Here is a 25,446-nt window from a genome sequence, read left to right on the forward strand (position 1 = left end):
GAAGGAGGCAGAAGGAGAACCTTGGCAGAAGGGAGAGTATGGAAACCATCGCTGAGGATGGGGCTTTAGGAATGGCTCAGTTAAGTTAGAAGCAACTGGGAGGGCCAGCGTAGGAAAGGGGAACCGTGCACCTCAGTGTGTACTTGGAGGATAACCTGAGATCCTTTGACACGGGGAGACCAGGAGACCAGCCGGGACCTGCAATAATTAAATGGCAAAGGAGGTCCTCAGGTGAGGATCTTTGACCCTGAAGAACTGCAAGTGGAGCTGCAGCTGTTGGGGCTGGGGTGCCTGGGGCAGGGCTGCATTAGGAACTTCACCCAGCTGCTGGGAGATACCTTGTGTAGTGGTGAAAAGGACTGGGGAGTCTCTGCAGATCCAGAAGGCCCTGGTGACTGGAAAATCTCTTCTTTGGAGGACGGTGGGGGCAATTCATGGGAGGTTGTGCCCCAGCATGTGGCTTTGTGGCTGCTTGTGCTTCTCTCTTACGTGACCTCTCTGGGGCTAAACTACTCCCATGAGGATTAATCTGTATGTTCCCTGTCCTGCCCCTCCATATCCTGGATTTATCTGTCCATTGGTTCTGCCTGAGCCCTTAGCAGGAGGGCAGGATTGTCCTTCGCCTTTGTTTGCGTTCCCTATTTCCCCCACCCTCTGCACCTCCCTCTATCAAAGCAACCAGAGATAGGAGGCTGGGGCTCTGCTTTTAAGTTGAATCTCTGCAGCTGAAATAAAATTGCATATATTTGCATAAGGAGCATCTCAATTAGCATATTTGTGGGTAAAGCTAAAAGGGCTGTTCATTTGGAAGTGAAAATGTGAGCGAAACATGGAAATGACTTCCAGCCCCCTTTGCAAGCAGCTTAATTAAATATTTCCTTAATGTGTGTGCATGGATTTGGGAAGCTCTTGCTGTACATGTAATGGTGTGTGAAACCCCAGGGCAGGCTGGGAGACCCGGTCCTCCAAAGCCTTGGGTGTGTCTTTGCACCCTGTGGCCCCCTCAGGTCCCCACACCTCCAAAGTGACAATTCTGCTGGAGGGCAAGGGATTTGGCATGCCAGGCTCTGCCACCAAGGACATCTTCTCCAGGAAGATTGTCTTTCTGCCGCCTCACAGGGTGATGCTGTGTTTTCCTGTCGTTTCCCAGGGGTAGAGGCAGAGAGGTAGCTGTGATTAGGAGGAGGATTGGGCTGGGCAGGGCTGCCTGCCTCCTGCCAGAGCTGTGTTCAGGGAAAGAGCCTGTCTTTGTTTAAATATAATTGCTTTGGGCCTAATCCTTTTGATGCTCAGATCGGTGAGGAGCAGGTATGAGTCTTCTAGGGTAAAAACCAGTGCTGCTGCTTTTTTCTTTTCTTCTTTTTTTCTTTTTCTTTTTTTTTTTTTTTTTTAAGCCAGGCTGATTATTTTTGCTGCCTTTTAGCCTATGTTTCAGCAGCTCTCCCATCTCCTCCTCGGGAGAACAGCTTGGGCTGCACAGACATGCCTGGTGCAGACCCGCCCTGTGAAGGCTCGTGTACTAAATGTGGGACCTGTCTGCTATGCCCCCCCAGACAGCATGGCAGGGAGGGCTCAGCCCCTTCCCTCCTCACAGGGGTGAAACCCCCAAAAGCCTCCCTCCAGCTGTGGGATGCAAACAGGGGTGCCTGGGAGGGGGTTAGCGAAGGAAGCTAACCAGGTTGTCGAGGTTACACTCCTGTGAATGGCTGTGGGACTCTGTGTGTCCCCTCCTGCTCTGGGGAGAGCCATCAGGTCTCTGGGGCTGGTTTCATTGCTAAGAGGATAGGAAAGCAGAGCATGGGGCTCCTGGCCTCTTTGGGTCCTGAACACAATCTCAGAAAAGATGGGGAGAGGGGAGCAGGAGTGATCCCTGTGCACAAAGAGCCCTGAGAGGAGGCTGGGGGGGAGACGGAAGCGTCTGGGGCTGAGGAGGGGTGGAAGCCACAGCCACAACGCACGCGCGGCTGAGCTGGGCTGGGGCTGGGGGGGTGAGGGAGGGGGTCACACACAACCTATTGTGAGTGCCTGAAAGGCCCTACAGTCCCGAAATGTTAATCTGACCCAACCTTTCGCCAGTTATAATTTTCCTCTCAATGAGCATGCATTGATCTGGCCCTTTCTCCCCTGTTCCCCTGTGGTGCAGAGCCCTTGTTCTGCTGCCTCTTGCTAAAATCGCCTTTCAGTGAACCCAAATAAATCTCCCAAAGTCTAGAGCTCAGCCCCTGCTGGAGTGGGGCAGTCAGGGTCAGCCTGCCAAGAGGAAGAGGGAACGTGGCCTCTCCAGCTGGGACACAAATCCTGCAGTGCCTGAAAGACCATATGCCCCCACCCTGTCATGGGCAAAGCCTGAGGGTTCAGGCTGTGCAGGCATCTCCCTCCCAGTGCGTGGTCTGTGCCCCATGGATAAAGGATCCTTTCCACCCCGAGGTACAGGATCACCTAGGGATGCTGTCCTGCTGAAGCATCCCAAGAAATGTCCCCGTGGACTCTGCCTTGATGCTGCCCTAACACTGCCCACTTCTCTCCCTCTGCAGCTGCCTGTCCTGTGTGAATGGCTCCTTCCCCTGCCACTGGTGCAAGTACCGCCACATTTGCACCCACAACGCTGCTGACTGCTCTTTCCTGGAGGGACGTGTCAAGCTCTCTGAGGTAAGACAGTGTGGAACTGCTCCCTTTGCCTGTTCTGGTCCTGTCAGGGTCCCCTGCCCTCTGGGGAAGGGGTTAGAAGAAGGCAAACTCCTTCAGAAACCATTCGCACTGCCTCTCCTGGGGTGCTGGGACTACCTGAGGAGCAGTGAGGAAGGAAAGGGAAATGTTGATGGAACTATGTGCTTGCTGGTGGGGAGAGGCTGTGTGGCTGAGGAGAGGCAGCTTGGGAAGTCGGCTGAAGCCCGGAGCACTTTAGGCTGAATGAAAGGAAAAACAAAGGCAGAAACGCTAAAGCATTTTCATTTGATGTTTGTGAAGGGAGCAAGCAAGCTCGAACTGTCATTGCAGAACAACTTGTTTTTGGAGAGGGGAAGGTTGAAATCTGTAAAACAAACTGTTTTGCTGCACCTCACGCCTTCTTCATCTCAACTGCTTTGCTAAGGAACATGTTCTTTTGTGGGGGTTCATCCTGTGCAGCATCCGTGCCACCCACTGGGGAAAGCTGCCATTGGCAGGGTGTTTGCAGGACGTCCTGCTGTCCCCAGCCTGTGGTGGCATCACTGGCTGCTTGGCTTGGGTATGGAGGTCTGGCAAGCCACTGCTGGCTCTACAGTAAATGCTGATTTGGATCCTGAAGGGAGAGTTATGGGAAGGAAACTCTGTCCCTATTCTGGAAGGGGGCTCCTGTTAACTTACCTGGGTTTCCCACTGACTCTACATGGCCCTGGGGAAGGGTCCGTCCTGCTGCCTCCAGGGGAATTTACTAACCTGAGAAAGTTGGAAAAAGTAGTTTTCTGCTAGCTTGTGCTGTGAAGAAATCCAGTGAGCAATCTGCCTATCTCAGGCATCCCAGAAGCCTGCTCCTGAGGTCACACTTCCAGCCAGCCCTGGCATTGCTTCTGCAAATGCAACACGTGGTGTCCAGACCTCTGGAACACAGCAGTTCTCTTCTGCCCATTCCCCTCACTGAGGTCATGGATCTGCCCCCCTCCCTGCCAGGTGAACCCCAAAGCATCTGGCTGTTCCCCACAGTGGTGGTGCCCTTGGGACGTGTGCAGCTCTCCCATGGACTGGCTGCTCGGGAACTTGTGTCACTCCCCAGTGTGAACAGGGTGTCCCCCAGCAGACCTTTTGGCCACACTGGGAAATGGACCAGTGCCTGGCTTGAGGTTTGGATCGCCTGGCTCAGCCTGTTTGCACATTGGTGTGACCTCAGCAGTTCCCAGCAGGGATGGTGAGGCACCCTCAGACCAGCTGCAGCTGTGGGCTCTGTGACCCAGGCTGGGATGAGACATCCTGTCCCCATCCCTGGCCATCCTGGTCCCCAGCAGGGTGGTGTGGTGGGTGGGGGGGCTCGGTGCCAGTCCCATGGCACCACCAGACAAGTTAATGGTAGACATCCAGCCCCATCCTCTCTGCAGGAAGGTTATTTTAAGCAGGATTTGGTCTGTCTGTGTTGGCTGGAGTGGGGTGGGCACTGGTCAGGAAATGCAGGGACAGAGGGTAACTGTCTCTGCTCCTTCCCATGGGTAGTTCACCACAATTTCCTGAGTGAGAGAGTGGTTGTTTTGCAGGAAAACAGAGTGATCCATGGCACTGTGTCCTGGGAATGCCAGGAATGCTTGTCTGTATTTCTGGGGGTGGCAGGGCTGGAATGGGCATGGGTAGGAGCCACCACTCACATAAATGTGCCTGGAAATGCTGACAGCAGTCAGGATGTCCCTGTCCTCTGGCTGTGGTAGCTTTAAAGCCTGGGCTCTGGAGATTGCTCTCCTCTGTGGCTTTGCTGTGGGGGTGCAGGGCTGGGGAAAAGGTGATGAAGCAGCACAGGCTGCTGTTCATTTTTTTCCATTCGTGGTGTACAGTGGTGGCCAAAGGGTGGTCAGTGATGGACTTTGGAGCATCCCATCCCACAAGGCTGCTCTTCTGAGACAGCCCTTGCTGATGCAGAGCTGCTGTGGAGGGTGAAAAGCTCCTGGACTGTGGGGAACAAGTGTGTTGGCTCAGATTAGGTAGGTTCAGCTTGCATTTATTCTTCATTCCCCATCAGTGGGAGTGGCTGAGGACTTTGTGAAGGAACCTCAAAGCTGAGGTCAGGCCCAGTCCCAGACTGCCTTCATCCTATCTCTGCTGATGCACAGCCTTTCAGCTGGAGCTGGGAGCTGCCAGAGAAACCCAAATGGCAGCATTTGCAGTGTGTTTCTAAAGCTCTTACCTCTCCAAACCTGGACATCCATGTCATGTTCTCATCCAGCTAGAAAAATGGTTTTAATGGACAAAATCTGAGTTGTGTGATGTTTGGGAATTTGTGTGAGCTGGGGCCTTGCTTTCTGCTTATCTCATGCCTTCATAGCTGCCTCCTCCTGGGGCCTGGGGCTCTGCTGGGAGGGGCTATTTCTGGCAGGACACAGAGCACTGTGGGCTGTGCAGAGTGTTCCCAAGGGATGGAAGCGCTGGGCGATGCCAGACCAAGTTGTGTCAGCAGTTGGATTTGCTCATAGGGGAAATGAGTTGTCCTTGTACCCCCACCCCTCCGGGCACCCTGGGCGCCCACCAGCACCAGGTGCTTCCTGTTTGGGCACAGGCTGACATTTTTGCTGGATGAGACACTTCTGCTGGCAGATGTGGAGCGTGTGACATCATGGGGGGATTCGGCTCAAACTGCGAATGAGCAGAATGAGCCCCCTGCCTGTGTGGGGAGAGGGACACCCGTGCCTGCTGTGCTCCCTGGGCATGCCTGCAAACAGCCATGGTGAGCCCAGCCTGAGGGGCGTGGGCTTACCCACCACCCCAGCTGGGCTGCAGCAATAATTAGCGAAAAAAGAGGAGATGGAAGTGTTGGAGAGTGAGCCAGGAGTTAATACCTGCCAAGTGTGAGTGTGCCCCTGAGGAAGGCTTGTGCCATCCATGGGGTCCCTCTGCAATGTGGAGGAGTCAAGCAGGCAGGGGCTGCTTCCTCTGATAGCACTTTCAAGCTGGGAACTGGTGGGTCAAAACCACCATGCAGTCATGAGGACACTCCATGGAAATGGCAATGGGCATGAGGTGCCTCCCCACTGAGAGTTGAGCTGATTCTGGAAGTGGGGGGAAACTGAAGCCCCACTCTGCAGAGTGGCAGCTGTGATACAGAACAGGGAGGTGGCAGAGCAGTGTCCAGCATCCCCAGACTGCCCCAGCCCTGTTGCCATCTCTAGTCTGCGGCTAACACTACTGTTCCTCTTGGCTTTTATTTTGTTTAGTGTGTTTTGGAGATAAATAGTTTCTCCCCTTGAAAATTGTGCTTTTTGGGAATACAGACTTGTGAAGAGCAGAAAACCCAAAGAGTAAAAGTGGTTGGGTTTTTCTGTCAAGATTCACTAAATGAAACAATTTCTTTTTCTTTTCTCTGCATTGTTTGAAAGTTAATGAATCATACCGGCTGAGATAAAGCCTGACACTTTGCAAGGCTCAGCCTGGCTTACTGCAGGAGGGCAGGAGGCAGCTGGGCAGCCTTGGTCACACATGGCTGCTGGTGGCCTTGGGGCCAGAGCTGCCCCTGCAGCCGCACTGTGGCCATTGGAAGCTTTGTGGGAGCAGTGGAGCGGCTGCATCCACTGCATTTCTTTTTCTAAAGCAGCTCACATGTCATTTCCTCTTGATGTAATTTCAAGCCAACACTCCCAGGAGTAGCTGCCGTAGGTGTGAGACCTCTGCCCGGCTCAGCAAAGTTGGTGTGGGATTGCATCAGGCTGTTGTTGCAGAAGTGTTACCCGCCAGGGCTGCAGAGCTGTTTTGCTGCCTGAACTCATTTATTTTTGCTCCCTCCTGCTCCCCTGTGCTTTGCACACAAGAGTCACCAGCTCCCCTGGAGCAGCTGGGAGCCCGTGGCTATTAAAAGTGGAGTGCTTTGCCCTCCCAGTGTCTCCTTCCCCAGGGGCTGGCAGGGAGGTGCTTTCCCCTCCAGCTCAGACTCAGCACCATCCCCTGGCTGGAATCACTGTCTGCTGGGCAGCCTGCAGCCGGGCTGGGTGGGGTGACACTGCTTTGAGTTGGTGCAAATAGGAGCAGCAGCAGCAAAATTTGCTGCAGAGCAGGTTCTCTGCCACACTCCAGGAGCACATTGCTGTATCAAAGAGGGAAAAGGTTTTTCTGTCTGCTTATGAAGGAAAGGGGATGAAGGCTGTAAGGGAAACAGGAGGACTGAGCAGGTAGCTTGACAATGCACAGTCCAGTGGACATTGACTCTGAAACCTACTGGCTGCAATGATGGCATTGAAGTCCATATTGTTACCAGTCGGCCCAAACACGTGTTGCTGTTGCAGTGGCAGGTTACAGATTCCAGAGATGGATCCTCTCCCCACCTCCCACCTAAATCAACCTGAGCTGTAGAAAACACTCTACTGCTCTGCCACCAGATTCCTTTCCTGTGTTCTTCTTTCCTGTCTTCAGGGCTTTGGGCAGAGCAGACATAGGATGCTGGTTTGGGGTTGCTGCACATGAGGATTTTCTCAAGCATGTACTCAGAGTGGTGTTTTTGCAGTGCATTGCCAAGCCTGCCAGCCAGGAGAGGGCCACAGGGGTGCTGGGGGAGGCTGTACAGTATTCCCATCTCATCATCTGCTTCTTGTTCCCCTTGCAGGACTGCCCTCAGATCCTGCCTTCCACCCAGATCTACATCCCCGTGGGTGTGGTGAAACCCATCACCCTGACGGCCAAGAACCTGCCCCAGCCGCAGTCAGGGCAGCGCAACTACGAGTGCATCTTCCACATCCCCGGCAGCACCACCCGCGTCACCGCCCTGCGCTTCAACAGCACCAGCATCCAGTGCCAGAACACCTCGGTGAGTGTGACACGAGCTCTCCTTGCCGTGGGCCCTGTCTGTGGGCTGCTCCTTCCTGCCTGCCCCAGGATCCCAGCTCGTTGCACGGGCAGTTTTGCTCTCTCGTGGCAGGTAACAGGGTTTCTGTTGCTTTTGGGGTGTGAGGTGTGCTCCCTGCCACTACACCCTGCTGCACTGGGATGCTGCTTGGGGTTGTTCCAGATAGGATCAATGCTGAAGCCACCAGGCTTTAGGGAGCACTTCCAAGGAAATTGGGTTTGCAAAGCTGAAGGAAGTTGCCTGGACTGGAGCCAGCAGGGCCCAGATGTGCTGGAGCCCCTCGACACCAAGCTGTCCCATTTTACAGGCGGGAAGGAGGTAACACCTCTGTGTCCCATTGCACACGTGGAGCCCTCCACATGCAGCTGTGCCTGCCAGCCCTGCAAGCGCTTCCCCTCCTCCCCTGCAGCCTCTGTCCATCCCTGACTCTATCCCTGATCTGACCAGCAGCTGCCTCCTTTCCCTGCCTGCCTGTCCTCCATCCCATGCTCCCTGCATCGCTCCCTGCCTCTGTGTCCTTGTCCCCTGCAGCCCTGTCACTTCAGCTCTCTCCTGCAGGCATCTCCGCCTTCTCTGCCCTCTCCAGGCACCTTATCCCCTAAGTGGTGGGGGTGGGGGGTTTAGCAGCCCTGGATGAGCTGTGTGTGTGCCTCTCGCTGAGCACTATGCCCATGAACAAAGCCACTCTGGGTGCTAATAGCCCCACTGGGAGCTGCCATTGCTGAGCTCCTCAGCTGCCTGCTGTGCTCTACACCGACCTGCCCTCATCCGAATGCAGCCAGCCTCTCCCTTTGCTCTCCCGTTTAATCCTTTTAAAATTTGTTTTTCATCTCTCATACTGTGAAAGCTCATTTGCAGCCTAACACCAGTGCTGATCCCTGCTCTCTTTGGTGGCACAAGTGACATTTAGAAGCCACTGAAGATGAGCACTGGCTCCCTCTCTCCTCCAGTGATCCCAAGGCTACAGAGCCTTTGGACAGGAGGAACATCCTGAACCATTGCCTCCTGTCCTGGGCAGCAGTCCTGGGGGGATGCTGTGCAGCCAGTCCAGCCTCCTGCCAGGTCTCCTCTGCCTGGAGCTGGCAGCTGTCTCCTGCCCAGTTCTGTAGTGTGAGGTGTGGCTGAGTTTATTCCAAAGCAGTCTGGGGCACGTGTGCTGCAGGATGCTCCTGTAGGGAAGTGCTGTGGCTGCACAGTGCTGACAGCAGCAGCCTGATGGCTCCTGTGGGGTGCTGGGGAGAGGTGCCTGTGCCTTGATGGAGGTGGAGCTTGCAGAGAGGCTCTGAACGATGTGGACTCATTTCTCCCCAGTACATTTCAAGCAGGGGGAAGAGTCTGAAGCACAATGCATTCCCTGTTTCCCAAGGGATGCCATGGCTGCCAGGGTTGCATGGCCTCTGCAGCTCTTCTCCAGAGGGATAGGACAGCTGTAACCAGTGCCTTTTCATGGGCTGACAGTGGTGGATGTTTGACCTGGAAATTGTCAGGGATCCTGTGAAAACAGCACAAATTGTCAGAAGGGCATGTGTGTGGTGTTGTGAGGTCCATGGGGAACAGGTAGCTGCAGCTCCATGAGGCTGCAGTCTGGGGCAGGAAATGTAGCTTTTGGGTGCAGGGTGGCTTCACAAAGAGAAAAACAGAGTTTTGACTTGAACGAAGCTGCTTTGCTTTCAGGGTCTGCTTGCCTGCTTTAATGTTTGAGGGCATTGAGCCAGGCTGCATTATGGTGTGGGGGATTCAGATTCACACTTGTGTGGTGTTTGTCTCCTTTGTGCCTTTTTGCAGTCCATCTGGTTGCTTGATAGTGCTTCAGGCTCTCCCAGCCATGGCCCAACGGCTTCTTCCATTGCACTTCATCCTTTGGGTTAGGATTTTGGTGTGGAGAACACTGGCAAGTGGAGAAATAGGAAAAGGATGACATCTTCCCACCAAGTGAAGGATGGATGCCAAAAGGCATTTAAGCACACAGTGTTTCCAGGAGTTCAGTGGGATCTAAACAAGAGGTTAAATACTCTGTGGAATAGGGGATGCTCTCCTCAATCACTGGTGAATGAGAGGCATAATAAGTCTGGCCCCCTAAAACTCTTTGTCTTTTGTTTTAGTGCTTGTCAAACTCCAATGACTTGTTAGCACTTTGAAGAAAGGACATCTTGGTTAAATATTCAGCAGTCCATTCATTAAGGTCTGAGTGTTGACTATAAACATCGTTTGAAACACCCAATAGATCTTTGGCAAACTCAAGGAAGACCAGCTCTGGTATTCCCCAGCATCCCAGGCCATAAACCAAGCTGAAGGAACATTTTCTGCCTCCTCACTTTGGTCTCTTTCTGCTCTTCAAGAGGAAATCAACCTTAATGGTTTTTCACATGTATTGTAAAGATGCAAAAAGAGAAGACAAGCCTAACTAAGCAAATGATGATCTTTGCCAATAAACGAATTTTTGCGAATTGATTGCTTTTAATCTTCTGGAGGCAGACTTTTCCAGGCTTGCTTTTTGCAGCAGAGAATGGAGAAATGGTCACCTGTTTTAATGCATAAGGTTGATGTTACTGAGATTAATTTTCCAAATATCCTTGCCTTTGCCTATTCTTTCCCATCTGATATCACGCAACCGAGTACATCCTCCTGATTGCTGCAAAAATGAAACAGTTTAGCAGTTGAAAAGTGCCACAGTCCCGAATCTGCACTAATGCCTGTATCATTGGACTTGATCTGATTTAGTATTGGCCTTTGCAAAATGGCTACAGGTGTTTCTCACTGTCGAAGCTCTAGATTTTTCTCTCTAAAATGTTCCTCTTAAGGCTGAAATAGCCCCAGAGCTGCTGTTTCCCTTTAAATGTATAAATAGGAAGAACCCCTGATCTCCTTTTCATGAGCTTGTTGTCTCAGCACTTTAAATTAAGCATCATGCCTCAGTTATTTCCCTTTCTTTTTAACCAAAGCCCCACGTGGTAAGGAGCAGCTGTGCCACCTCCCTGGCTCCCTTTTGGTTCCTTTCTCACCAGTGCCTCTGGCATGGAGAGCCCACCTTGCCCACTGTTTCTGCTGTGACTGTGGAGGTTCCTGCCCTCTGGCTTGACTTGGGTTGGGATGTTCACCTGGAGTTAGCATTATTGCTGGGACAAAGGGATGTGGGTGTAGAGCAAGCTGGGCTGGCAGGGTGGGCACATGTGTGGTACCCCAGTGTGGATGCTGAAGCCCAGCCCCAAGTGTGGATGCTGGGGAGTGAAGTAAGGCCTCTCAGATTTATGTTTTCTGGATATTTTTTTGTTGCTGTAGAACCTGGGTGTTGCTCTGACATAATCCCAGGGTCTCAGGTTGTCATATCACGCTGGATTTGAGGCAAGAAGAATCCAGGTGAAGAAGCTTGTGTGTGATTGGGGAGGAAAGGAGGAGATCCATGTGAAAAGAGAAAAAGGAGATGCAGAATCAGAGGCTGAGCGCTACTGTCAAGTTGTGCTGTTGTGCGGATGACGGTATTTTACTCGGCCCAGGGTATATTTATAGAGGAACATAAATCATACACACATGCCCTGTTCTGAGCACTGCACACCTCCAGTATATGTATCTCTAATTAACCAGCCATGGAGAGGGAAGCAGGATTGGAGCCCACAACCCCAGCTCCGTTCACCAACAAAGCCGCACTCTCCATCCTAGCGGTGCCTACATTTATCTTTCCTGCAGCAGTGTTTAAAGTGAAAAGGGAGTATCAGGAGAGTTTGATAGGATCCAATTAAATTCCAGCAGATAAAATAATGATGAATTGCAGTTGAGCCCTGGCGAGACGCGATGTACATTACTGCCGTCCCTGTAGTGTGGGGAAGGAGTTGAGGTCATCAACTACAGAAAAATAGGACACAGCTGCAGCCCAAGCGCTCCTCCAGAAATGCAGCCCAGGGGGATGGTGCATGTGGGAGTGAGGGGGGCTGCACAGGAAATTTGGATGTGTGGGTTAGCTTGCAGAGGAGCAGCCCCTCTGCTGCCTTCCCCAGGGATGGGTTGGGCAGGTTGTGGCTGAAGTGGGATGGATGCCTTGTGGAAAGGGGTGTGATGGCTGTGGGGCTGCCCTGCCTCCTCTGGCATGGAAAGGGCTAGTGCCTCATCCAGTTGGCAAGGCATTTGCAGGAGCATCCTGAAGGGCATCTTAGTGCAATCGGCCCACAGATTTGGGGTGTTTCCTTCTAGCTGCAGCTGTGTCTCCTGTTTGGTTCCCTGGAGGCACCTTCTCAGAGTGCTGAATCTCTCATCCCAAGGGAAGCTGGGTAGCTCTCAGTGCCTGTTGCTGCTAGCTGGTGGGTGTGTGAGCAGTGGGCTTCCTAGAATCAGAAGTGGGATTTTCAGGGCAGGTGACAGCCACAGCCCTTGCTGGGTGCAGGGCTGGTGGCATTCCCTGCATGGAGGCAGGGTGGATATGAGAATCAGAGATGTGAAAAGAATGTGAGGTTGGTGGTTGTTACTTGGGAAGATGCCTGAGATAAGTTTTGGGTAAAGAGCCTGAGAAAGGCTTAGCGAGGAGTTCTCTTGCCTGAACTGCATCTCTGCAGAAGGAGACCTTGCTGGGAAGACCAGTATCCAGGTGGGTGGGGCTGAAACATCTTCTGTCCTCTCTTCCATATTGGCCTTGTAAGCTCTTCAGGAAGGGACAGGGAGACTGGCTGGGTTAGGTAAGGAGCCAGGCAGTTCCCATCTCAATTGCTGACTCACTTGATGACATCTTTTCTCCCATCACCTTCTGTGGGCTGTGCTGCATCAGGACACAACACTTTTGGGCACTGTTGGTTTGCTCTCAGGCTGTGCCTGTTGTATTTTGCTCCCAGAGCAAACATCCCTTTCCCATAGCTTGTCCTCAGCAGTTGCCAAGCCAAATCATCCTTTGGCACAGCTGGGCACCTCTGTAGAGTGAAAGGTGGTCTGACAGCAGGACTGCCTGGGTAGGTAGGTGCATCCCCCCACTCACACCCATCCTGGCCTACTCTCCTGCTGCTCATCGCAGTCTGCTGCCAGCCACTGGGATTGATTAACTGGGAGGTTAATAACAGTTAAATGTTTAATGGGTGTTTAACACCACGTTAGCTCTGAACAGGGAGGAGCCAGTGTGATGGAACCTGTTGGCTGTCTGTGTGTTCTTTTTTGGTTCCCATAGGATGGACAGATTGGTAAGCTCCCCCTGCCTGATCTTCACCAGTTGTGGGGCCTTCAGGGCTGGAAGGTGGCTGCTGCTTTACCTGGATGCTGCTGTCTCCCTGGCTGTGGCTGTGCCTGTGGGTGGAGAGGCCGCTTTTGTGCTTACAGTATGGCAAAGGCTGTTGTGAGGAGGCCTTTTGGGAACGCCTTTCAAAATACTAGATGCTTTGGAAATTAGATCTGATGGATCTCCAAGTCCCAGGAGGCCAAGCCTGGAGCCCCTACAGCTGCAGCTCCTGCCTGTGCATAGCCAAGTCCTGACTCCAGCTCCAGTGTTCCACAGGGACCAGGAACAGTATCCAAGCCACAGACCCACTGCTGTCTCTGCAGGGCAGGTTAGAGGCTGCTGACAGACATGCAGATGCAGAGGGCAAATTTTTCATTGATATCCATGTTCCCTTAGTGATCCCACACTTTGAACACCAGCTGAGGCAATGACTCCTGGTCTGCCACTTCCCTTCACACAGTCCTGTGCTCCCGCTGCTTCCTGCTATCTGCTCCAGCTCCCTGCCACAGCAAAGTCAGCATCTTCAGTACTGTGTCCTTTTCCAGAGGGAGACAGTCTCTCATGCTGTTGGCCTCTTGCTGTCTCAGGACCAGTGCATGAAGAGTTAATGTTCTCCCTCCCTCTCCCCCTATTCTTCTTCCTCCAACCCACCTCCCAGAAGAACTAATTTCCAAAAGCAGCCGGGGCAGAGAGATGCAAATAAATGTTTTGGACAGCTGCAGGCTGGATGCCTTCCCGAGATGCCAGGGCCCCAAATGAGACATGTCAGAGTACAAATTGAAAATGCCAATTTCACTTATGCTGCCACGTGGCTCGTCACAGCTAAATTCTGCTTCGGTGCTGCCACCACCCTCCCCAGCATGTGCTCCCTCCTGCTGCCAGGGAATGGTCTCTGCTCACTGCTACGGGTCTGGCCAGCTCCTTGTTGTGGTTTTGTTGAGGATATCCTTGGGAGTAGGATAGGGCAAGGTGAACAGATCTGGACTCCTAGCTGAGTTCTAGCTTCATCTTCCCAGGCCTGGTAACAGGAATGTTGCAGAGAGGCTCTGGTGGTGGATGGTGCGTGGTGGAGATGTGGTGAAAGTCGTCTGAGCAAACACGACGAGAGGCGCCATGTCCAAGGGGTTGTGTTGGGGGTGATGGAGCTCTGCCTGTAGAGAGGAGATGGTGGTGGAGCTCTTGGATTTGCAGCTGCAGGTGTTATGAATGACAACAGCTGCGTGCAGCTGACCAGCAGCAGCCATCCTCCCTGGGGAGGGCTGCGTTTTGGGGTCCTCCACCATGTGTTTGGGTGGGGTGGCTCGTGGACAGGGCATCACCAAGAAAAAGCTGTAATGCAGGACCAGGTGTGGCTCTCATTGGCACCCTGTAGCACTGAGGGAGGGGTGTGTTGCCATAGCCAGGTCTCACACTGGGCATGTGCCCCATTTTGGTGCCATGTCTGATGCTGGACTGGTGATGCTGCCTGTCTGGGAGAGACTCAGCACAGAAGGGACCAGCTTTGATGGCCAGGTGAGAAGACTGAAGTGTTGTTTTCCAGGGCACACTGGCCTTCTTCATGGGCACATACCTGGCCTTGTGGAGGGGTCAGGTCGAAGAGACCCACTGCAGAGGGTGCTGTGTGGGGCAGCAGCTGAGGCAGTGCTGGCGCAGATGCTGAGGCCACCTCCTCTTGGTACGGCCTGGGGCTGGAAAGGTGATGCTGGGACTGGCTGGAGGCGGTGGCAGGGCCGTGGCCAGCCCATGGCCGGGTGAAGCACTGCCAGTGCATCCACCGCTCTCTAACAAACTCCAGCAACCCATGAATCATTCATTTAATCTCTCCTGACACGCCTGTCATTTTCTCAGGCGAGGAGCGGGGAATCTCTTGCCGAAGGAGGTCATTAGCTGTCAGGGATGGTTCCAAATGCCTTCCTGCCTCCGTATCGATTAAACCTCTCTGTCTGCATGCAGGGGCTTTGCAGGGAATACTGATGGTGCTGCTGGGGCTGGGACTCAGATGCTGAGGCAGGGGAGAGGGGTCTGGGTGGGGAGAAGGTGGTGGCCAGGACAGAAGGAGAAATGGAGGTGGATTTGTCTGGACAGCAGCTGGTCCAAGGGCCTGAGTTTTGGGTCCCCTAAAGCTGGGGGGTAGGATTCCCTGGTGTCACCTTCCTACATGGAAACTCAGGGTGGTAGTTCCAGTCCTGAAATGGAGAGCAGCCAATGTCCAAGCACAGTGTGGAGCTGGGAGTGGAGCATCTGGGGGTGTGGCATAGAGAGGAGGAGTGTTCTCTCCTGAGATCTTTCTGAGGGCTGATGTGGCACTGGAGTGGTCCTTGGCTCTGTCCCACCCACAGCCATGTGGCCACAGCTTTGTCATTTTGTTATGGGTGATGAGGCTGGAGGGGACTCTGAGGGACATCCTCCCACCAGCTGTGGAGGGTGACTCTACTGAATCCACTCCTATGATGGGCCCAGCCTGTCCTCCCCAAGCTTCACTAGTGATGATCATAATCCCAGATATCCAACTGAACATCCCTGGAGTGGGGAGGACATGGGAAAGGGCTCAGGAGCCTTGTGGGGAGAAGAACATCTGTGCTGTGGAGGCACCATCTGTTTCTTCCTCTTTCAGCAGCAGCAGCTTCAGACCTTTGGGTTGATGGGCTTTGGGTCTGTTTACAAACCCTCCGTTCTGCTGCTTTATCTATTTTTGTCAGTCCAGCCCACTGGTTTCATGTGCTGTGACTGATACTTTGACGAGTGACTGTCAGACCTGTTTGTCCCTAGCCAGCAAGTCCCAGCCAGGACCCCATCCCTCTTCTCTGGGCTGATGGGAGACATCCACATAATGGGATTGTATGTCTCTCTGTGCCCCTCGCCACCAGGACATTTTGTCTCAATAATTAACAGACTATGCCTCCTTCTGTTTCCTCCTGCAGTATTTCTACGAAGGGAATGACATCAGTGACCTGCCTGTCAACTTGTCTGTGGTCTGGAATGGGAACTTTGTCATTGACAACCCCCAGAATATCCAGGGTGAGTGAAGAATGGGACCTGGCCCAATGCCCCCTCAGCCTCCAGCCTGCTCTGGCTCTGACCATAGTTTGCACCATGCTTTGGTGGGTTTCTAAATAAGAGGCTTTTTCCAAGAAGCTTTGGGAGGCACTCTACTTTGGTGTTGAGTCCAGGATGCTGCTGGCTCCTGCCTGTGAGGGTTTGTCCTACTGGGAGTTGGTGAGAAGGGGCAAGAGCAGGTGCCTTTTTTCCCCAAAAACCTTTTCCATTGGGCTGGGGGGCCCGTGCTGACCCCTCCCTTCTCCTGCCGTTGCAGCCCACCTGTACAAGTGCTCGGCGCTGCGAGAGAGCTGCGGGCTGTGCCTCAAGGCCGACCCGCGCTTCGAGTGCGGCTGGTGCGTGTCGGAGCGGCGCTGCTCCCTGCGCCAGCACTGCCTGGCCTACGAGAACAGCTGGATGCACGCCAGCAGCGGCAACAGCCGCTGCACCGACCCCAAGATCACCAAGGTATGTGGGGATGGGTGGCTGGTGATGCCCTGTGCCGAGGGACCGTGATGGGGGATGGAGATGGGGATGGGGCTCGCCAGGGGCAGCTCGCGGCAGCCAGATCTACTCAGTGTTTAATAATTGAGTGGTTTTTGCCACCAGTTTCATTTCCAAGCCTAAAATCCTCTCTCCACCACCCCTGTGCACTGGACTTTTTGGCTCATTTCCAAAATTCCGACCCCTCCTGCACATGACTGAGGGATCCAGGAAAGCTCTACGTTGCTTCTTGTGTTGCCATGTGCACTGGGACCAGTAGTTCATCATCATCATCCCATTTCCCTGACAGCTTTTATGACCTTTGCTTTTAAGATTGTGTGTATTAATATTCACATGCCTGTTGGGCTGGGATCCAGGTTCACAGGGAGGGACTGGTGGGTATTTCAGCTGGATACCTTCTGCTAACCCACGGCTGGCCGGGCCTCAAAGGTGTTAATTACTGGAGTCTTAGCACAGGATCTGATTTGTTTGGGTTTCAGTGCCTTATCTGATGGAGGCTGGAAATGAGAGTCTTGGCTTTTCCCAGTGCATGCTGCCTGCCTCTCACATGGATGGGCCCTGCGGTGTGCTGGGTGGCAGCCATGTGGAGAGAGAGGGGAACAGCCCTGCTAGGCACATCCCTGCCTGCAAAGAGCCCTGCCTGCAGAGTTGCCTGGAGCTGGTGGAGTGCTGGCAGGAGAAGGGATCCTTTCCTGAGAAAGTGGGATTGAACCTCAGAGCCTGCATACCTACGTGGAAGTTTGCTGTTGTGTGCAGAGCTGCAGGGCTCCCTGTCAGCTTCACACTGTGCTCAGGCTGACCTTCCCAAATCCGGACCCCTAGGGATGATGGCAGTGGAGAATGCTGTGGGGCGGGTCATGGCCAGGATGGCCTCGCTGTAGGCTGTGCCCTGGTCCTCTTGTGTTCAGGAGACCAGGGCTGCAGGCATTTACACACACACCACTCACAGCAGCTTCCCAGCAGCTGATGGTGCCCAGCACTGGTCACAGCAGTTGGTCCAGAGCTGATGGTAACTGCTCTCCCACCCTGAATCATTATGAGATTTTACAGTAATTGCAGGTGTAGCAGGAACAGATCTGTTAGCAGGTGGGCTTGACATTGGCACTGCTCTGCGTCAGTGCCCTGGGAGGTGGCCGTCAGTGTGGATGTGCAGTAGTTGTTGGTGTGATGCTGCTTCTGTAGCCTGCCTGTTGCCTGCTGCCTCCCACTACCCCAGTCCCACATCTGGGCTGTGGGCATGCCTGCAAATGGTCCAGAGAAAAGCCTAGTGCAGAGAGGGCAGCATAGGCCAGTGGGGGAGAAGAGTCTCCTACAGTGGTTTCATGAGGAGGTGGAGCTTCCTTCCTGGCCAGCTCACCGGAGTGCAGGTGTCTTCATGGGTGGTGGGGCTGGGCTGGGAGATGACCATGATTCTTCACCCTTGAATCATTTACCCATTGTTCAGTGGTGGGGACAAGCCCCTTCCAAACCTCTGTGGTGTCTTGCCTAGTGCTCACTGTGACCCTCAGAGTGACATCCTTTCCCTTGGGAAGGGGGTACCCCTTGGCCTTTGCATCTCCTGGCTGTGCTGTGGCCACCGGAGCTGAGAGCAAGCCAACTGCTTGTACCCGCTGGAGCTGCTTGCTTGTTGATGTAAAAGGACCCTATGAAACCAATTAGGAGAAAAGCAGCATTGTTTGTTGGGGCCAGGGGTCTGGAGGTGGAGAGGGGAAAGGGAGGGTTGAGCAGCTATTGCTCTCCTTGGCAGCTCCCCCCTCCCACACACCTTGTTTAGCTGTGACCTCCCTGTGCTGGGTGGCCAACGATGTCATTTCGTTCCTGGGCTCCTTCCTCCCCGAACACGTGGCCCTTGTCAGCTTTGCTGCTGCGGAGGAGGACTCGAACACGCCGGAGCAGCTTTTAACACTCATTTGGAAACTCCAAACAAACAGCCGCTTTTTGCCAGCCGCCCTGCCAGAGCTTTTCTTAAGGGGAAGACCCAACCTGCTGCTGGCTGCAGCTGCTAGAACGAGCTCCAATCCCAGACTTAGGCAGGGGCTGAACAAGGCTTAGGCAAACAGTGGTTCCCCACAGCCCCAGAGGGTTTTGTTTCTGTGTAAATAGTGAGCTGTGAATGCCTCGGCATGACCCAGGGCTCAGGCACCAGTCCTAGCTCTGATGCTGGCCTGGGACATGTCCTGCAGGATGCCTGTGTGGAAGGAGACTGGGTGCTCCTGTTTGAGTTCATGTGTGCTGAAGGTCACTAGCCCAGTGTGAATCCAGAGGGCTGAAGTTAATCCCAGTGACAATGGCTCTAGTGGGACTGTGCCAAAACAGCCCCTGGCTCCATGCCGTCCATCAGGGTTGATGACGTGGACAGTGTCCACTGCTGCATGTTTCCCACCCTCAGCTCATCCACTTTTCCTTGCTGTGGAGATGATGTTCAGGAATGAGCCCTTCACAAGGCGGAGGAGGATCCATCTGGCTCAGGCCCCAGGGCTACAGCTGCCCAGATTTGCCAAGAATGGAAAGAGCTTACACGCGCTTGGTCGTGGCTTGAACCTGTCCAGGAGGTGGGCTTAGTGCAGGCAGAGGTGCCTGCCAGTGCTAGAGGGAAGAAGAGGTTGCTGTCAGCCAGGAGAGCAGAGGAGGCCATCACCTGCAACAGAACCATCCCTTCCCCTGGGTCAGGGTGTGATTTCTTCCTGGACTGACCCAGCCCACATTCCCCTCTCCTTCTCCTGCTGCCTGCAACTGCCTTCTCTGCTGTGTCTTCGTGTCACTGGGGACCCAGCTGTGTCCCCGGGCCCACTCAGGGCATGCCATTCATCCCAGTTAATGCTGCAGGTGGGCGCTTGACCTCGGGGCCAGCAATCACCGATGTAAAACTGCCTGTAATTGCCTGGTTAGAGGCAGCATCCCCACGTACCTTGGAACAGGGCCCACACCTCTGTTCATTGCTCATTCTGCCACTGTCAGGCCACACCTGTCTGCTTTATTGGGCATCATCCTGGTAAATGAGGCATGGTGCTGTGCTGAGGCCCCCTCCCTTCCCAACTGGCCTCAGCAAAGGGTTTGCTGGTGAAGAGAAATTTCCCCCCGCCTGCCATTTCACCTCTGCAGGGACCTGTTGGAGATGATTTCTCCTTTGAGGACATCTTGGACATAGGAATCTCATCCCTGGGTACCTGGGACCTCGCCAAAAGCCAGGCACATCCAGGGACTTCCTTGCCAGTGTAGCTGGAGCCATGGCTGAAGCTGCCCTGTCTCCTTCAACTCTTGTGTCCTTGTCACCTAGGAGATGGCTGTGCCTGCAGCAGGGTGTCCATATCCCAGCCCTCTGCTTGGACACATCTCATGTCTCCTGGCTTGTTCCTGGGGAGATTTAGTGGATACAGCTGTCACTGGGGTGGTCTTTCCTGCTCTGTGGGCAGCTTACAGATGTGCTGGCATTTATCATCACCTGTCTGCTCCTTGCTGCTTGTAACACACATCCTGCAGCTGCCTGGGCTGCAGCCTGCCCAAGTGAGGTGTCCCTGTGGCTCTGCATCCTGGTGACAGACCATGCTCTCTCCTAGTTCTTCCCTGAGACCGGCCCCAGACAAGGAGGGACCCGTCTGACCATCACTGGCAAGAACCTGGGCCTGAAGTTTGAAGATGTTCGCTGGGGTGTCCGAGTGGGCAAAGTGGTGTGCATCCCCATTGAGAGCGAGTACATCAGCGCCGAGCAGTAAGTGCCTGCCGAGGGGAGGGCGTGCTCCAAATCACCTCAGGAGGGTTAGGGACAGCAGTGATGGTGTTCAAATGCTGCCCGTGGCTGCAAAAGACATAGAGCTGACTGGGCTGAACTGGGCTGGGGAGGGAAGTACCTGTTGGTTATGGTTGCTCTGGGAAGGGCTCAAAGGCTTTGGGGCTGGCAGTGTCAACTGCCACCACCTTGGCTTCTCATGGATCAGCTCACACCTGAGACGTTTGCTTTGCACAGGAGTGTCTTGGTGCCAGGACACTGAGAGTTTCTTACTCTCATCTCTTAGGATTGTGTGTGAAATTGGAGATGCCAGCCTGAGCAAGGTGCATGAGGCACGGGTAGAAGTGTGCATCCGTGACTGCACGCCCAGCTACCGGGCCATATCCCCCAAGACCTTCACCTTTGTGGTAAGCCCCGTGCTGGGGACAGGTCTGTCACCTCGAAAGGGAGGTGATGCTGGGTGGTTTTGGGTGGTTTTCTGGCTGAGTTGGAAAATTTGCCATCATTTTCCTGAGGGGGAGGCAGGGGTTCTCTGGTCAGGCATTGAGTCATGATGATTGAATTTCTCCAAGGTTGCCACTGCTCTGCCTCCCCACTGTCCTGCTGGCACTGCCAGGCTTTAGTACTGTGCCCAGCTGCTGTCTCACAGGTCCCTCTCCTCTGTGGCCCTGTCACCTGGTTGGAGCTGCCTGGGGATGTGGGTTTCAGTTCCCAGCCTGTCTGACTCCAGGGATGCCCTTTTCCTTTGACAGATGCCCACTTTCTCCCGTGTTGTCCCAGCCCGGGGTCCTCTCTCTGGTGGCACCTGGATTGCCATCGAAGGCACCCACCTCAATGCCGGCAGCAACGTCTCCGTGACCATCGGGGGACGGCCCTGTGCTTTTTCATGGTGAGGAGCACAAAGGGTGGTGGAGGGTGGGCAACAGGCACCTTCAAAGGCAGTGGGGACCCCAGACAGAGCAGCAGCCAGAGGCCTGGGCTAGGAAGCCAGGAAAAAACATGGAAGCCAAACCCCCTGGGTGGCCAAAGGTGTCTCCTCTTGAAACCTCTGTGTGTCAGAGGCTGCAGGAAGAGCCCTAAGAACAGAGATTTTTCTCTAAAAGCACAAAGCCCTGAGGCATGAAGTGGATAATTTTTAGATTAGGGATGATAATGGAGCGGCTCTTTAAATATTTTCCTGCGGTAATTACTGGTTATCAGCCCTAATCGCTGCTGTTTGCAGCCGCCGCACGATGGGAACGCTCAGGAGCTGCTCACTCTTTCCTGGCTGCCTTTTGTTTAATTTCTTGGATTTTTGTTCTTTCTTTTTTTCCTCCTTTCTCTCTTCACCCCCGAGCTGTTTCAGAAGGGGAGAGGGGCTGGGGCAGGGGGCTCCCTGGCTGCCCTAGCCTCCCTCCTGCCCAGGCACTGACAGGTTGTGTGTTTCTGCCCCAGGAGAAGCGCCCGTGAGATTCGGTGCAGGACCCCCCCAGGGCACACCCCTGGCGGCTCCCCCATCCTCATCAACATCAACCGGGCAGAGCTGAGCAACCCGGAGGTGAAGTACAACTACACAGAGGACCCCACCATCCAGAAGATTGATCCTGAATGGAGCATCAACAGGTGAATTGCAAGGAGCTTGTGGGATGCATGGGGCACTGTTTCCCATAGGGATTTCCCGCTCCTAATGGGCACATCTCAGTGCTGTGATAACTGCCAGGCTGCACTCCAGAGATGTGGCAAGAGGAGTGTGAGCAATGGCTTGGCACCAGGGCCCTGCTAACTCTTGGCCTACAGCGCTCAGCCTGGCAGGGGGCAAGAGCAGAGAGTGCTTTGGATCTGCTTAATTTCAGCTTGACATTTGGTGGCGGCAAATAAAATTAAAATATTTCCCATTGGGGGATTTTTTGAAATGTTTACATATTTTTCTAAAAGGCTTGAATTGGCTGGAGAGGAGGCTAAGGAATCCATTAAGAGCTAGTGCCAAGGGAAACCTTCCCCAGGCTGTTGATGAGGAGCAAGCTCCCCAGAGGCATGGCCAAGGTCTCTGGGAGCATGGGGCTTTTAACACCAAGTCATGGAGAAAACCTGGCAGAGTTCAGCATCTTCTGTCACCCACTGCCTCTGTGGTGGAGAAAGGGTGGCAGAGAGGAGCTTGTACTTCTTGGGATGCTTTCCTGTTGTGAATGCTTAGTTGACTTTAGCTTGGAAGCCACCTTCAGACCCTAAACCTGCACACAGGGTGGGATGTCAGTGTTAATTACCAGGTTTTATATCTCTAGTTGGCCCTTGGGTCGGCTGAAATGATTTGACATTGGTACATGTCAGGTCCTGCCAGCCATGCAACATGGGTGTGGGGTAAGAGATACTTGGGGCATGGTTGCTCACCCAGGCTGGGGCAGATGGGCATCTGCCTAGAGATGATGGCTGCTTCCTTCCTAAAACTGGGGATCCAGTGCCAAGCTGCCTTTCCTAATCCACTGTCTCCATGTCTCTAGTGGTGGGACATTGCTGACTGTGACTGGCACCAACCTGGCCACCATCAAAGAGCCCAGGATCCGCGCCAAGTACTCCAGCTCTGAAAGGGAGAATGTAAGTGGTGCTGGCTGGGGCTGGGGGCAGAGCACAAAGAGGAGGGATGCTGTCTGTGTGCAATGCAGGGCAGAAAGTGCGCCCTTTGCCCTTCAGGTGTGATGGTCTGGAGAGGCTGAGGTCCAGGGGCTGTTGCCCCAAAGAGAGGCACCAATCTCTCTGCAGATCCTCCAGCGAGGTGCTTTCAGGAGAGGGTTGAGCTCTCAGCTTTCAAAACCGGTGGGAGGTTTGTGGGATGTCTATAGGATATTGACAGAAAGAGCCCATCCCCTGTGTCCAGAGCCGCTGCTTTCAGGAGTCCTTGTGGGGTCTGGTCCTGCCCACCTTGTTGGGAGTGGGTCTGACCTCGTTCCGTGCCTCCTGCAGAACTGCACTGTCTACAATGACACCACCATGGTGTGCTACGCTCCCTCCATTGACAACCCTGTGCGGAGCCCCCCGGAGCTTGGCGACCGCCCGGATGAGATCGGCTTTGTCATGGATAATGTCCAGGCCCTGCTGATCATCAACACCACCAATTTCGTCTACTACCCAGACCCTGTCTTTGAGCCACTCAGCCCCACAGGGATGCTGGAGCTGAAGCCCAGCTCTCCCCTCATCCTCAAGGTAAAGAGTCTGTGCCTGGGGGCAGAGGTAGGGACATGTCCCTCTGTGGAGGTGGCATTTTGTCTCTCCTGGAGCAAAGATTTTGCCATGTGTTGGTTTTTTTAAACATTCCCCATTGCATCAAAACTGACAGTCTCATTCCTTGTTCCCTCAAAGGGCAGGAACCTGCTCCCACCAGCTGCTGGTAACTCCCGCCTCAACTACACGGTGCTGATCGGAGACACTCCCTGCACCCTCACGGTGTCTGAGACACAGCTCCTCTGCGAGTCCCCCAACCTTACTGGCCAACACAAAGTCACAGTAAGTGCTGACACTGGTGCCTTTGCTCCTTGTGCCTCATGTGTCTCAGAATGTCAGTCTTTATCCCAGCACCAGCCCTGCTGTGTGCTCGTCCTTGAATGAGGACCAGATAATAGGGGTACGAGCAGGAGTGTTCCTCAGGAGTCATCTTCCTGCTCCCTAGGCATCTCTCTTCCTAATTACATGTTTGGTAAGACCAAATACTTTGTCACCCTGCCCCACACTCAGCTTGGTGTTACTGTGCCCTGGCTGGCACTGAATGGAAGGCAGGGGGGATTCCCACCTCTCCCCCTCAGTGCTGGCACATGCTGCAAGGCAGGGTCCTTTGTTTGTGGGGTTGTAGTGCAGCAGTGCTCACGCTCCAGGACTCTGCCATGTTAAAAGGGACCCGGCACAGCCCTCCCCAGGCTCCCCATCCGTGGGGAAACTCGCTTTACATCCCATCTGTTACTGTAATGTTGTCTGAAAGAGACATCAAACTCTCTGCCTTCTCCACGTGCACTGGCAGCATGTGTGCTGCATGCCATTAAAGTGCCTCACACTGCTCCAGACCAGCCCCTGCCATACCTGCATTTGTCCACATCATTTATGCCATGGGCTGGGAGTCACATCCCGGTTCCCAGCACGGTGGGCACAGCAGGGAGGGCTACCTGTGGCACATATCCCCTGACAGCAGGTCCATTCTTCCCCTGCTGTGGTGCAGATCAAGGCGGGAGGGTTCGAGTTCTCGCCGGGGACGCTGCAGATCTACTCAGACAGCCTGCTCACCCTGCCCGCCATCATCGGCATCGGTGGCGGCGGTGGCCTGCTCCTCCTCATCATCATCATCGTCCTCATCGCCTACAAGCGCAAGTCCCGTGATGCTGACAGGACCCTGAAACGTCTCCAGCTTCAGATGGACAACCTGGAATCCCGGGTGGCCCTGGAGTGCAAAGAGGGTGAGGGATCCCTTTGCCATCAGCATTGGGGGTCTTTGGGTGTTTCTTACTGCTCCAAGGCTCAGTGTGCTCCTACCCTTTCCTTACTGCCTTTCAGAGAGGGAATGGGAATGGGCAGAGCTGCTTTGTCAGTGGAAATGAACTCATTTTAGGTGGGATTTGGGGATTTTTCCAGTTTAGAAGTTCTTCTCCATTTCTCCAAGTGGGAGAAAGAGCAAGCAGGGTAGTGATGGCTTCCTGTGAGTGGGCAGTGGATCTCTCATTATGTGACAGACAGAAGCTGTGAAATTGGACAGAATTCCTTGTATGATACTGCTGATAAAACCTAATTGCCCATTATCCCCCTGAGCTGGCTCCAGAGGCCCTGACCCTGCCAGCCACAGCCACAAGCAGCCTGGACACTGTGAATGAAGCAGGCACTGAAAACGAGATAATAAAAAGGGGAAAGAAAGACAAACCTTTGCTCCCCCAAGTCCCCATCCCTCCACATGCCTGTGGATGGCACTGGTGACAGGGAGAGGGGAGGGAGCTGGTGGAGGGGATGGTGTCTTGTCTTCCACAGCTGGCAGATAAAAGGATCTGCTTTTAATTAAAAGGCACAATCTCTTCCCTGCCTTTTCTCTTTTCTAGTCCCACTAGTTACAGATAAGATAGCACGCCTTTCAAGCTGACGGTTTGTTTTTTCTCATCAGGCTGACGAGCCTGCAGTCCTCTGCCTGGCTTTCAGCTCCCTTTAAAGTGCTGTTAATTTGATTTTTCTGAGGGTTTTCTCCCCCCACCCCAACCCCCTTCCCTGGTGCATTTCCAGGACTCTTCCTCCATCAGCTTTTCCCTGTAGGTGCAATTAAAGGTTCAGGACCCCCCTGCATCATGTTCCCCTGGGAGTCACAGCTGCCTCTGCTGGGATCGGGAGGTTCCAGGGTGGGTGTGTTCAAGCTCTTCTCTCAAGTAGTATTTAGGTCAAAAAGAAATGAGGCCAGTCTTGTGGTTTAGGCTAACATTTTCCTCAAGAAGCTCTGTTTTTGTTCAAACCTTGCTGTTCCTCCCTGCCCCCAGCATCCCTGGG

At 53.9% G+C, this 25,446-nt stretch overlaps 1 protein-coding gene across 1 annotated transcript in view; it reads left to right on the plus strand.

The window, feature by feature from the left end:
* PLXNA1 (plexin A1) overlaps positions 1 to 25,446 on the plus strand; it is a 113,959-nt gene that overhangs the window by 61,926 nt on the left and 26,587 nt on the right. The window contains exons 9-20 of the mRNA XM_068201954.1: positions 2,535 to 2,649; positions 7,268 to 7,468; positions 15,620 to 15,716; positions 16,012 to 16,202; positions 19,796 to 19,947; positions 20,252 to 20,372; positions 20,718 to 20,854; positions 21,400 to 21,567; positions 22,443 to 22,536; positions 22,903 to 23,142; positions 23,299 to 23,442; positions 24,146 to 24,380. Of these exons, the coding sequence (XP_068058055.1) occupies positions 2,535 to 2,649; positions 7,268 to 7,468; positions 15,620 to 15,716; positions 16,012 to 16,202; positions 19,796 to 19,947; positions 20,252 to 20,372; positions 20,718 to 20,854; positions 21,400 to 21,567; positions 22,443 to 22,536; positions 22,903 to 23,142; positions 23,299 to 23,442; positions 24,146 to 24,380 (1,895 nt within the window). The remainder of the gene's footprint in view (positions 1 to 2,534; positions 2,650 to 7,267; positions 7,469 to 15,619; positions 15,717 to 16,011; positions 16,203 to 19,795; positions 19,948 to 20,251; positions 20,373 to 20,717; positions 20,855 to 21,399; positions 21,568 to 22,442; positions 22,537 to 22,902; positions 23,143 to 23,298; positions 23,443 to 24,145; positions 24,381 to 25,446) is intronic.

Source organism: Anomalospiza imberbis, chromosome 11 (genome assembly GCF_031753505.1).
Source record: "Anomalospiza imberbis isolate Cuckoo-Finch-1a 21T00152 chromosome 11, ASM3175350v1, whole genome shotgun sequence".
In the NCBI taxonomy this organism is placed as follows: Eukaryota; Metazoa; Chordata; class Aves; order Passeriformes; family Viduidae; genus Anomalospiza; species Anomalospiza imberbis.